Genomic DNA, 14,039 nt, shown 5'->3' on the forward strand with positions numbered 1-14,039 from the left:
AGAAATACATTAAGATTTTTAATGATATTTTTTAATTTTAAAAAATTATTTTTAATATTAAAATATTAAAACAATTAAAAAACACTAAAAAAAACATTAGTTTTAAATATAAAAAGTCAGCTTTTTTGAAAACGGGCTAGATAACGATTCCAAACAAGCCTAAATAAAAAGAGAGTACAAACAGCATATTGAAAAATATTTTTCTAAACTAAATAGAATAAAATATATTAAAAAAAAAACAAATAATTTTCAAATAATCTTATTATAAGGTTCAACAGTGAAATGCAAGGCCTCCAAATACAGCTCCGCTTTTGTTAACAGCCATCGGTCCTTTTTTATTTTGCTAGTCATGAGGAAGAAATAACAACAACAATTAACGGTATTCATAAGAGCACACGTTAATACATTATGACTCGTCAAAAAGCTCAAATGAACAGTCTATATAGCTTCCGGTAGTAGTAGGGCTACTGGTTTCCAGCCACTGGGCTGCCAGCACTTTTCTTGATATCATCCCATCCTCTTACCCATGGCTGTCCAGGTATTGCCCGTGTCTCGGGGGCTGCATGGCTGCTGAGATTGTTCATGATCTTGTCACGCACAGCAGAGAATACCTAAAACAGCAAATTAACCACATAAGCGTGCAATTTATAGGGAAAGGAAGAATCTGGAGGAAAACCAATTTTAGGGCCATCTAAATGTCTCACAGGATTTATGCTCACTGCTTCAGGGGGTTGCTCCTGTCCAGTTAACCATTTCCAAAGATCTGGATTTTCCTTCAGAAGCAAAACAATGTATTCAGTCGCAAATATTAAACACCAGGCAACAGACTTTTCTCTTTCAGACTTCAGACCAAGCAATTATGCCCAGCCTTAGTCAAGTAACATGTCAAAGCAGATCCACAAGCATACTCTCTTTTGGCATTACCTTAATTTGTACCTAAGCATCAAATATGCAAGGCAAGAAAACTTTTATGAAACAATTTTATTGTGGACTCTGTTCCAAGTGACTAGGCAAACATTCTTGCCATCCCTCAATATTGCATAAAGATGTCTGTAAGTGTTTTGATTATGTGGAAGAGAACCAAGTGTTTTGAATACTGTGGAAGAGAACCAATACAGCTTTTCTTGATTGATCTGATCAGTTGTTGGAATCTGCATTAGCTTACTGAATGCTCTACTTACATTAGATAACTAGAAACAACTTCGAGATACTAGGGGCAAACTGTTGGGATTTTACCACTCATGATTTGTTATAGAGCTTGTCACCAGAATCTAAAATCTTAAATTAAGTACTGAAGATGCTCTTCCATAAAACTATAGATAACAAAATACTCAAAAGAGCAAATGTGCCAAGTTGTGTATATAGTCACTCCTCGGAGTTAAACCTGCTGAAGGATTTTAAGCTCAGCACTCAGCACAGGCCTTGGATAAGGCAATTAAATATTAGAATCGTCTTTGTGCATCTGCTGAGGTCTGAAAGAAGAGTGTGGTATTCAAAGTAATGTACAATTTTTTATTGCTATGAATGTTGTAATCTCAAAAGCTTATAATGACCCCCAAAATCAGAAACATAAATCATATTCAACTCCATAAGTAGCCGATAAAAAACAACACAGAAGTAGAGCCAAAATGCAATGGAAGCTGCAATACACCAGTTCTAATTGACAATGTTTGACAAAGAATTCTCATAGCCTACCATTGAGGTGATAAAACTACATTGAGATATTTTAAAAAACTAGTCATAAAATTTTATCAGTACAACATGCATTTCGTATACAAGGAATAGATGGAGTTAAAACCTGCTGAAGGTCTTCAGGTTCAGCACAAGCCTACATCAGACATTTTAATAACAGAGTAAATCTTGTCTTCTGGGCTTGGGTTGGGTATAGGAGAATGGTATGGCTTACGTCCAAGGTTCAAACTTTGGTGTTTATAAATATATTTTCAGTAAAAAAAAAGCTTAAACAGAATATAATCCGATCAAATACCATTGCGTAATGGACAACACAAAAATCAGAACCAAAGAGCTGTGGCAAATGTAATACTTTGGTTCCAATTGACAATATCTAATGCAGAATTCAAAATTACCTCCGAGCCATTAAAACTCGCTTAAAGTTTCAATTTTTTAATCATTAAAACCACCTTATACCCAGTTAGTTCACACAAGACCAAAGTTCACATTGAGAACCAGCTTCAACTGAGAAAATTTATATAAGCTAACATTTGATAGTATCACCAATCGAAGTTAAAATGAGAACAAACTAATCCTGTAGTTAGAGCAAAGACCAGAAAATAAGCTAAAAGAAACAAAATTAAAATTAAAACCATAATTAATCATAAAAACTCATGCTGACCAAAAAAATGAAGTGATGGAGAATTATTATTTACCAGATCAAGAACATCAATTAGTGCTTTAACACCATTTTCATCCATAGAATAAATATGCTCTTCTACCCATTTCCCCAAAACCAAATCCAGCTCCAAAAACCCTCTTTGTCTGCTCCTATACAACAGCCTTAAACACAAAAACAAAATAATCAGTTCATGTAAAAAACACAAAAACAACAACAAAAATCTTAAAAAGATGAAAACTTTATTTAAAAAATCAGACAAGAATACCTGTTACATAATCTCCTTTTGCTTTCTTCATTAGATAGGTCAAAATCCAATGATTGTTTTTTATTATCATTTTTGTTTAACGTTGAATAACGTGAAAACAGCCCATATTGAGACCTGAAAAGCCAAAAAGTTTAAATCTTTAGAGTTTAATAACATTAAAAGAATCGAGATTTAAAGGTAAAAATTTATAGCTACCTTAAAGGGGATGTAACTGAGATGTGATTGGTTGTGGTGGTGGAGTTGAGGATACGGTGGACGGAAACCAGGGCTCTTCTCAAGCTAGCCATTTTATTGATCATCTTCTTCCGTGGCAACAAGCAATAAATAAAGAGAGCAAAAAAGGCAAGAGATTCTTTGACGACATGTCATTTAAGGATAATTTTGAAACACATGTCGTCTTCTTGGATGGAGTTAGGTTCGGTTAACGGTTGAGATGCAATGCTACGTTGATGGTAGGCGCACCACATACATGATGTTCTTCACCTTTTCTTTTTCGATTTTTCTTTTTTCTTTTTTAAAAAAAATATGTTGGTTTGCTTAGGGGCCAGAAACGAACGATTGTTAATTTTTTTTACTTTTCTTTAAATATGTAACAAAAGAAAAGACGCTGTTATATCACACAAATTTTTTTTAAAAAAAAAATAACGAATAAATAAAAGCAATGATGAAAGTGGTAATTTCAAACAATTTTTTGGTCCATTATTAATTATCTTTATTTATTACTTTTTCCGTTATCTTTTATTCCTTACATAAATCAATTTTCCAAAATACAAAATAAGTAGTAATTTTGAGTATATGATTAGCATTGATGGATTTTGAGCATGTTCATGAAACTATTTATTGTGATATAACATAGTTTTATTGGATAAAAAACATGTGTGGTTCTTCTAATTTATTTTTTGATAAAATCTATCATTTTAATATAAAAAATAATATGACAGATTTTAAATTTTCATTATCTAGTAATGTCTGGTGTGTGTGTGTATTTCTTTTTGAAATATAAAATAAAAGAAAATTAGTTTCCCCGCATACCCAAAAGAAAAAAAGTTCCCCCAAACTCAAAAATTAATCTACTACATAAAAATACAAGAAATACATAACATAAAAATTATTTCATAGGCGGAAAAAAAAATTTTTTTTTTTAATATTTAATTTAACTATGAATTTTTATTCAATATATTAATTTATAGTTTTCAATATATCTTTATTAACCCCCGCTATTAACTTGTCGTGAATATCACCCTCTATTTTCGCTTAATTTACAGATTTGTTAGAGGCACGACGCATGACCTGAAAGTTTAAGGTTTAGTACATCCAGTGTCGTAGTGGAGAGACATCTCTGATAAAAAATTAAATAAAGAAGAAGAAGAAGAACTCGAAGGACTACGTTAATCTTAGAAGGGCCTCTTCCATGGAGTCTCTTTCTGGAAACCCTTCTGCTGAGCATACAAACCCAGAAATGGAGATATCAGTCGCAGTCGCTACATAGTAAACCTTATATTGTTGTTAGCCTGTTGATTATATCTCTAATTGGTTGGATTTAATCTTAGAATAAAACGGTTACGGATCAATCACATTTTCTAACCACCTCCTTCTATTCATGCATGAATAAAAACCATAATTGTTGATTTGATTTCAGAGATGTGGATTGAATGATTATGATAGATCATGGCTCTCAAGAACATGAGAAGGGCCAAATCCGTAATTTATTCCTCTCGTGAACTAGTTATGGTTATCCTTCAACAGTCTTCCGGTAACCAGCAACCAGTTATGACTGATCTCAGGAAAAATTCATGGTCAAACCACTGGAGAAATATATATCCCCTAGTTTTATCATCAATTAACCTTGAACATTCCTTATCTTTTCATGACAAGAAAATGGTTTTGCAGTTGGAAAGCTATAGAAAGAACATCTCGAAAGACCAGAACAATTCAGAATTTGCAGGTAAATTCGACACAGCTTGAACAAAAACGTCAAGGTAACAACTAAAGGAGAAAAATCAACTTTATCCAGCTGAGAATCACAGCAACAGGACGACTTGGTTATATTTTGAGGCCAATCACTCCCTTAAGTAATGTCAACAAACATCTAATTCTTTCAAGGGAAATTGGTTATTGAATGGTGCTTGACATACCCTTCTAGATATTAAGTAGATTGGCAATGCAAGTACACGAATCTCCGTTCCATTGGCTTGGTAGTTGCTCTCGTTCCCAAGTAGAATCCACAAGGCAACACCTTTGTTAGAAAATGCAGGCTGATGTTATTACCCTCTCTAGTCCCTACTGGATTTAACGTTGTTTTTACCTTTGGATGTTATGCATCAGCAGTTGATCAAAAGAATGTAAACAGTTCCGGAACCTGATGGCATCTTTCAGCCTAATTGCCTCAGAAGTTTACCTCACGTCTCTCTGCAAAAAATTTTCCTGTGATTGCTTGGTCTGGAAGCAGGGCCAGCCATACTCCTGTGTCAGCTCCATCCTCAGCTGATACATTACCAGCCCAGCCTGTCATGGCTGTCTTCACCCACCCTGGGCAGTAGCAGTTTATATAGATCTTCTGACCATTAGGCCGATCGGACAGTTTCTTTGCCATTAGCCTAGTATAAGCATTAACTGCAAGTTTTGACACCGAGTAATCAGTGTTCACCTGAGGCCATCCACCCGATGTATATGTGCTGTCTTCTACTTGTTGTAGGAAAGTAGACACCGTCCTGTCAATGAGTTCCTCTGAAAGTGTTTCCAGGTTAGCCAGTTGCTCTCTCAAATCTTTGTCTTCAAGTCTCTGTTAAAGTCACCCAAATTACGATTAACTCAGCAAAGTTAAAAGAACATGCACCCCATAACATTAAAAAAAAACACTTCTGGCACCACTCTTTACCCTCTTTATGAGATAGTTGAATCTCAGAAATGGACACATTGAACAAGCTACAGATACAATATAGTGACAATGGAGTTTCTTAACTTCCTTTCTTCTTTATTTATAACTCTCTTTCCTTTTCCTTTGGTTCTTGGCAGGAAATGGATATGTACTTCATGGTAGAGTACGTGACATTCCCTTTTCTGTTTACGATCAGATCCTATGCTATGAAAATGATAAAAGCAGCACACTAACTTTCTGTGCTCAAATTGCGGAAAAAGGACCATTGATTTTATAAAAATGCAGTCAACAAATCATGGTCAAAGCTAGTCCAGGAATTCGATAGCATTACCCATTCCAAGGTGACAGGCTAACAAAAAGACTAGCATGAATTGCATTTTAAATTAATACGCCTCAGATATTTCCCAGTTAAAAGAATCCATCTTCATGCACATGCATAGCGTTGGTCTAACATGAATTGAAAAAAGAAGAAAAAAAAATCAACCCTACATAGCTCAAGCAAAATAACATCCTATGTCTCGGAGAGAGGGCTAAGGAAGATGAAAGGATTACTCACGTTTCGTTTGCCATTTAGTCTTCCAAGCCGTGAACTTACATTAACAATACGAGCACCTACAGCAGAAGGTCTCATCAAAGGAATCAGAGCTTCAGTGACATTTTTGATACCATAATAGTTTGTATCAACAACATTCTTTGCATTTTCAACAGAATTGTCAGACCCCATATTGTAATTAACAGCAGCATTATTCACCTGCAAAAGGGATAATATGCATAAGACAGATCAAAGAAATTCAGGACAATAACCATGTAATAACATGCATAAAACATGGAATTATAGTATAACTAGCACTAGATTTGAAAACTAAAGTGCAGTCAACTTACCAAAACATCCAATCCACCGTAAGTCTGTTGTATCCACTCAGCAAACGTTTTGATGGATAAAGAATCTAAGACATCAAGTTGATGGAAGTCCACACTCAAACCCAACTCTCGCAAGACATTGGCAGCTTCAAGGCCTGCGCTACTTTCTCGTGATGTCAGGATAACAGACAATCCATGGTCTGCAAGTTGCCTCGCAACCTCAAATCCTATTCCTCTATTTCCACCGGTCACCACGGCAACAGTTTCTGATGACCACCACCTACAAGCATTCAACCAAATTGAAGTTAAACCGCTTTGGGGAGCATTCATTTAATATTCTATAATTGAGAAGCATAATCATTAGGCATTCACATGCATCCTGAAGCAGAATGCCCTAACAAGCTACATAAAAATAACACAACACCAACATCATGATCATGATCTTTTTAGGCAAATACTAGAAAGAAAGATCTAAGACAAGAATATTAATAAAAAGGTACCTTTGATGATCAGAGTAAGGAATGGTACGGAGAAGAGAAATTTCTTGGAGTCTTTTTTCTCTTTTTTCCTTTGCTGGCTCTTTACTTCCCATTTCTTCTTCTTCTTCTTCTTCTTCTTCTTTCTTTCAGTGGACACAGAGAGAAAAGAGAGGGTCCTTAGATGCAAAATTTGATAAAATTGCAGCGAATTCGGTGGGTTCAGCCTATGCTGTTCGTTCCTCCCGCTCGCTGTTTTTGGGGTCAAATTCCCTTTTTTTGGGCTCCTCTTCCTTACCTTAGCCATGAATAACTAACTTACCCAAAATAGGAAATGGAGAGCACTTCACTAGAGAACCGTTGAGGGTTAAAAGCCTTTACTTCTTAGTTCTTCAAGTTGCTATAGTCCATTAATTTAGTCCTCTACTCCTCAAATCTTCAATTAAGTCCTTGAACTCAAATTCTTTTCATGCACATGTAATAATCTGAGTATCCATGTTCTGCTTAAGACTCAAATCAGAAAAAAGATTTAATTTTGTTGTACGAAAACTAATCCAAATATATCCTTGGGTTGATGTCCAAAAAGTAATAGCGATACTAAATCAAAGTATATTGTTTTAATACAAAATATTATAGGAACACAATTTCTTGATACATTTCAATTTAGCCTATAGTCTTAATTCAGTATATTTTAAACATTCTTATGAAACATATTTCATGAAATTTTACGTTTCTTTTCTCAAAGATACATATGATATGACTAGTCCAACCAAAACTGATTGGGTGATCAAATTATCAGATTTTTTTAATAAAAAAGCCTATTTAGTTCGGATTTAATATTGTCGGTATACATCGAACCGTTATTTTTTGTGCTAAAAAATGCTAAAATTGAGAATGAATGGGCCTCAGATGAACCCATATACAATCCAGTGGAAACAAATACAAATGACTGGCTAGTGTTTAGTGCAACGTTGCCATTGCGATTTTTTTTTTTTATTATTATTATGGATATTTGGACTAATTTATATATATATTTTGATTAATTTTATGAATTTAAAATTAAAAATTATATAAATTTTTATTAATACTAAAATTTATAAGACTCAAACAAATAATTTCTAAAAAAAAAAAAATTTTAAATTTTACAAGTTAAAGTATGGCTCATCTGATGACGAACAATGGTGCAACCTTGCTGCTGTTACGGCGTTTTAGATGTGAACAGCTCGCACTCAGGCCCAAACCACTGGATTACAGGCATGCCACAATGACTATTCTGAGCTTGAGCCAAGTCATCTATTGTCTGTAGTGCAGTTGAATCACTTAGCTAGATCATTCTCCGTACTATCAAACCTGCTAGCTGTCAGGCTGTTCTAGCGACGACTACAATTTCTTTTTCTTTTTCTTTTTTCACTATTTTTTAATCATGTTTATTTTTTTACTAACAATTTTAATTTTAATGGGCAACACACAGCACACATAGATTTTTTGCAAGGATAGTTTTTTTTTTATATATATCTGGTGCACAATCTTACAACGCCTGTATATACTTTCATGCATTTTTTTATATTTTTTTTTATCTGATTATTTTCTCCACACGTGCAAAATACTAACTCAAACATTAAAATATTTCATGTCCAAAGAAACCGGTTTTACGAATCACTCGTCATCTCAATTTGGCAATCAAGAAAATTATTTTTTCTATGTTTCTTCGCAACTTCATCATGTATCCTATAGCATCGAGCATCACACGAAATTTGTCTAGTTTGTTAACAAGTTAAATAAAAAACATGTAAATTAATAAAAGTTTTCATCACCTTTTAAACGGCTACGTATGATGATACCACTAGCTAATTAATACGGCAACATAGAGCATTACTGTCTCCTTTTGTCATAAAATTCAAGCAAACCCATCCATTTTTATTTTTATTTTTTTGGTCTGTTTACATTTATTGTCGTGTAGTTCTTGTCCGGTAATAATTTACCGATCGACAAAATTAAGTATTCCATAGTCCACTGCCTTACTATGTGAATGCTATCTCATTAATGCAACCTGTAGTGTTGAAAACGAAATTTATAATTATAGGGACTTTCCCCATGGTTTCCCTTTCTAAGACTTTCTATCTTGAAAACGAAATAAAATACTATCAAATCAGTCAATTTATCCCTGTAAAAATCACTGATGTTAATAATGTCATATCAACCTATAATTTAGAATTTACTATAGATTAAAAAAAAACACTTAAATCAACAACTTTTTATTATTCAAAATACATTGTATCTCTAAAGCTTTTTGTCGTTGAAACCATAGTTTTGTCCAATTCCAGGTTTTGACCGGGTCACCGGGTCTTGATCGGGTCGGCCGGGTCAATTTTATTTATTTATTTTTTAAATCAAAACGATGTCGTTTTAGTAAAAAAAAATAAAAGTCAATGGGTTTGAGGTCAGAACCGGGTCTGGCCGGGTCAATTTCCAAACGGGTTTTGGCCTCCACCCAGAATGCCCGGTCCCGGGTCAACCCGCCGGCCGATCTGGATTTTAAAATTATGGTTGAAACTACTAAAAAAAAAAAAAAAGAGGACGTTACTCAGCATGAAAGAGTGCATTGATTTAATACACTAGCACTATGCTTTGGATGGTTAATTAGTATGTGGAATTTAAAGTTAAAAATCAAGAGATCTAAGAAACGGGATTTAGGATGATAGATCATAAGGTCTCAAAAGCCGTCTCCTTGTACAACCAACAAAGAGAAGAGGCGTGCTAAAAAGGGAAACGAAATTGTGAGCGTCATGGCTGAGGCCATCTTCTCCTTCTGTCGACATCACCCATTGAATCCGCTTCCAAAATACCATTCTCTGTGTTTCCTCCATTGATATTTCCGATTCAAAATCATAGAAACCTCCAGCTATATACTCGTGACTCATGCTCACGCACCAACACCTCCCTCTTATATATCCTTAAGAGCGCAGAGAGTCTTCTACATAAACTCGACCATGTTGCTGTAAACCTCTCCCTCTCTAATTTTTTCGTGAAAGACATAATCTTTGCCACTATCGGAGCAAGAAAGAGAGAGGATACAAGCATGTGATCTTGTGAACGTAAAAGCTCGACAAGGAAGGGAGGAAGGGAGCCTAGTTAGCACTTTTGGCACTATAGACGACTTTTCATATTTCGGTATGTATGTTCATTTCTTCCTATCTTGCTTTGCATATTTTTTACTGGATTAATTCTATAAGGTTGATTAGATCATCAAGAAGATAAACTCGATTTTTCTTTTTTTTTTATTTGATTTTTAGAACCGATATGGAGAAGGATTTATTTTCTTAAATGCATGTAAGATATATATGAGGATTTTTTTTCTTAATATCATCCAGAAAAAAATTGATATATATTTTTTTTCAAATTAAACAAATGTTTCGACAACGAACTCGTGCTTTTATAAATAGTTATGGATTTATCATTGCACATATTCTGTGCCGTTCAGGCAGGGAATTGCTGATAAAAGTGTTGGCTTAAATTTTGAATCTGACAGGCAAAATATGGCACTTTGTTCTCAAGGAGGCTTGCTTTTGTTTGCAATGCTAATACTGGCATTTGATGTATCCGGCACCCTAGCTTCGCCGGAAATTGGAAATCAGATCAAATCTGCCACTTTTCTTTCACCTGAGTTTGTGCTGGGACCAGGATCAGTGGAGGATAGATACTATAGCAATATTGACTTCCCCAGAGGTCATGTTGGTATCAAGAGTTTCAAAGCTGAAGTGGTTGATGATATCGGGAACCCTATACCCCTTCACGAAACTTATCTTCACCATTGGGTTGTCGCGAAATACTATCAACGTCAGGGTATGGCTGAGAACAATGACAAGCATAAGTTTCAGCTGTCAGATTATTTATTTGCAGGAAACAGTGGAATATGCCAAGGGGATGTTCTGGGACAGTATTTCGGACTTGGATCCGAAACACGAAAAACAGATACTCATGTTCCCAATCCTTATGCAATAGAAATTGGCAACCTAGATGAAGTTCCTGAAGGGTATGAGGAGAAATGGCTGCTTAATGTTCATGCAATTGATACACGCGGCGCCGTAGATAGGTTGGGATGCACTGAATGCAGGTGTGATCTGTATAACATCACAGTGGATAAACATGATCAACCTTTGAGGCCAGGCTACATAGGAGGTCTGAGATGTTGCTACGACCAAACTCAGTGTAAGGTACAACAAGGTTATGGGGGTGCCAGAAGGAGTCTATACTTGCGATATACGGTGGAATGGGTGGATTGGGATTGCAGCATTATTCCTGTTAAAATCTTTATATTTGATGTCACTGATACTGGAAAAAGGCTTAATGGATCAACAGGACTAGGTCCAGAGAATGGTTGCCAGGTATAAACTTTCGCTTTCCTGTTAACATTTATCAGGCATTCATGTCTTATGATATTGAACGTTTCCAATAGTGTGCTTTGCGTCAGTATTCACCAAGTGAACTGCACTAAAACGTCATGGATGCTAGTAGTTAAGAAGTTATTATATATTAATATCGAAAACACATCTCCAACAGTGCCATAAACTTTTGTTGCATTCTGAATCACTCTTCTGCAGGTTGAGTATAATGTTGAGTCTTGCAGCAGCGCCAATTCTGATGGATGCATTGATGCCAAAAGGACAAGCCTGACAATGCCGATCAGTGGTTATGTCATCTACGGTGTTGCTCATCAGCATACTGGGGGAGCTGGTTCAACTCTGTATGGGGAGGTAATCTTCAATCTCAGTTTTAGATGCATTAATAAGTCCAGAATCATAAAAATGACAGCCCAAAATTGTTGTCCATGTGTTTTTCCACTCAGGCTTACTTGGACTGCTTTCAGTCTACCACCACATACCTCCTTTCATCATTAATTATGCTGCAGAATGTTCATTCAATCGAGTGTAAGAGGGAGTGGATAATATGACATCTGATTCTAATCTTAAGCAGCTTTGTTCACTTCAGGGTGGACGTGTTATATGCACTTCAGAACCAATTTATGGAACTGGAAAGGATGTAGGAGACGAGGCAGGTTACATAGTAGGAATGTCGACCTGTTATCCTGAACCAGGCTCTATCCAGATAACAGCTGGGGAGAATCTACTTCTTGAATCTAACTACAACAGTACTCAAAAGCACACAGGAGTCATGGGGCTTTTCTACATTCTGGTAGCAGACAGAACACCAATTCCCACAAATTTCTTGCATTCTCCAATTCATGTAAGTTGTCATTCAATTTTTAATGGTTTCTGCTAATCTTATGCAAAATGTAGATGAATGCATCTTCTACATTTATATGCGAATTGGTTAGACTGTAAATGTTTCTTGGTTCTTGCAGATACAAAAAAACATCAGAATATCCACACCTGCTGTAGCAATAGTAGCTCTGTTTGGACTGGCAATGGCCATTGCTGTCGGCCTCCTTTCTCGGATGAAGAAGGGAAGGGAAGAAGGCTACCAACCAATTATTGCATAGAGTTGTAATCCTTTTCCATGATCTATGTAATGGCATTAGCATCTCGATATATGTATAATACATGTCTTAGCCTGCTTTATACACGGATGAAAACATTTCGACTGTATGAAGCATTATTTTGAGCTTCTAATTTCTTTAGGGGATCCTTATAGATTCAACCATAAATAATTTGTCTGAGTTGTTGGAAATTAGTCATATTGCCGTGATGCAATTCCAAGCACCATTGTTAGACATTCAGATAGTAGGGTTGCTTTCTGTGATACCACTGCATATGTAAATGAACTAAAGTTGGATTGAGCTGTTGGGGCAAGCACTACGAAGAAGAAGAATTTCCACAAGATCCGTTTAGTAATTACACTTCGCTAAAAATGTGAAATTACTTACTAACCTCTAAACCCATACTTGCCCACCAAGAACAAATCAACCTTGCACTATGGCATCGCCGGGGACATGCTATGTCACCGATGCAACACTCCACAAAATTGTCACCGGATTATACCAATCGTTTTAAGACCCAATCCGGTCTAAGGCCCGAGTTTAGAGTTTTGATCGAGGTTACCAGATCTACTAAATCAAATTTTAAAAAAAAAATCAAAACGATGTTGTTTTAGTAAAAAAACAAAAAAAAATATAAAAGTCAACGGGTTTATAGCCGGGTCTTACCGGATTATATCGGGTTTTTTCTTTCTTTATTTTTTCTTTAACCCGACCCGATTCCAGCCTCGGGTCAGCCAGGTCCCGAGTTTCAAAACTATGCTTATACCCCCTCTTGAATTTGTAATGCAACTAATATATATATATATATATATATATATATATATATATATATATATATATATATATATTACTAAATTAATTATTATTTCTTTTTCTCACCCATAAATTTTATTAATTTTATTTTTATATTCAATATTATTAACCTTATCTAGTTTTTCTATTTAAATTAAATAATTTTTCTATTCGGGATTAATAGATTTTTCTAATTTTTATTATATAAAATGAATTATAATACTCTTTTGATAAATAAAAATTAAATAGAATTAAACATTTTAAATGTTTTTCTATAAATATATTCTTGGTATTTGAAAGTTTTGATTGTTCGCTTTGGGCATTACCACCCTCACGGTTTTGTTCTTGATGACGCGAGTCCACTACTGAGCCTGACGTCCCAAAACGCGTTCAACATGTTAGCACCAGCACTACTAATAAGGCCAGCAACACAACCCTCACTCACCGATGTGGGATCTTACAATCCACCCCCTTTAAGGAGCCCGACGACCCCGTCGGCACAACCGGACAGCCAGTGAGGTCGGCTCTGATACTAAATGTAACAGCCCGACCCAACATGTTGAATATTGTCCGCTTTGGGCCTTACCGCCCTCACGGTTTTGTTCTTGGTGATACAAACCTACTACTAAGCCTGATGTCCCAAAACGCGTTCAACATGTTAGCACCAGCACTACTAATAAGGCTAGCAACACAACCCTTACCCGCCGATGTGAGATCTTACAATCCACCCCTCTTAAGAAGCCTAACGACCCCGTCGGCACAACCAAACAGCAAGTGAGGTCGGCTCTAATACCAAATGTAATAGCCCGACCCAACATGCTAAATATTGTCCGCTTTGGGCCTTACCGCCCTCACGGTTTTGTTTTTTATGACGCGAGCCCACTACTGAGCCTGACATCCCAAAACGCGTTCAACAT

At 35.7% G+C, this 14,039-nt stretch overlaps 3 protein-coding genes across 3 annotated transcripts; 1 reads left to right on the forward strand and 2 right to left on the reverse strand.

Annotated features, from left to right (window-relative positions):
* Nucleotides 1-227: 227 nt before the first annotated feature.
* On the reverse strand, nucleotides 228-2,972 carry LOC118028386 (succinate dehydrogenase assembly factor 2, mitochondrial). Its single transcript, XM_035031961.2, has 5 exons — nucleotides 2,814-2,972; nucleotides 2,619-2,732; nucleotides 2,388-2,514; nucleotides 705-773; nucleotides 228-611 (listed from the first exon to the last, which is right to left on the reverse strand). The coding sequence occupies exons 1-5, from the start codon at nucleotides 2,915-2,917 to the stop codon at nucleotides 465-467; spliced, it is 561 nt and encodes a 186-aa protein (XP_034887852.1). The 5' UTR covers nucleotides 2,918-2,972; the 3' UTR covers nucleotides 228-464.
* A 912-nt stretch (nucleotides 2,973-3,884) lies between these two features.
* Nucleotides 3,885-7,156, reverse strand: LOC118028385 (uncharacterized). The gene is made up of 4 exons (XM_035031960.2): nucleotides 6,858-7,156; nucleotides 6,379-6,637; nucleotides 6,053-6,247; nucleotides 3,885-5,400 (listed from the first exon to the last, which is right to left on the reverse strand). The coding sequence occupies exons 1-4, from the start codon at nucleotides 6,947-6,949 to the stop codon at nucleotides 5,005-5,007; spliced, it is 942 nt and encodes a 313-aa protein (XP_034887851.1). The 5' UTR covers nucleotides 6,950-7,156; the 3' UTR covers nucleotides 3,885-5,004.
* A 2,438-nt stretch (nucleotides 7,157-9,594) lies between these two features.
* LOC118028384 (uncharacterized) lies at nucleotides 9,595-12,553 on the forward strand. The gene is made up of 5 exons (XM_035031959.2): nucleotides 9,595-10,004; nucleotides 10,363-11,218; nucleotides 11,435-11,587; nucleotides 11,823-12,077; nucleotides 12,196-12,553. Exons 2-5 carry the CDS (start codon nucleotides 10,370-10,372, stop codon nucleotides 12,331-12,333), a joined length of 1,395 nt encoding a protein of 464 aa, XP_034887850.1. The 5' UTR covers nucleotides 9,595-10,004; nucleotides 10,363-10,369; the 3' UTR covers nucleotides 12,334-12,553.
* Nucleotides 12,554-14,039: the final 1,486 nt, after the last annotated feature.

The sequence above is a fragment of the Populus alba genome, chromosome 15, assembly GCF_005239225.2.
Source record: "Populus alba chromosome 15, ASM523922v2, whole genome shotgun sequence".
Classification (NCBI taxonomy): domain Eukaryota; kingdom Viridiplantae; phylum Streptophyta; class Magnoliopsida; order Malpighiales; family Salicaceae; genus Populus; species Populus alba.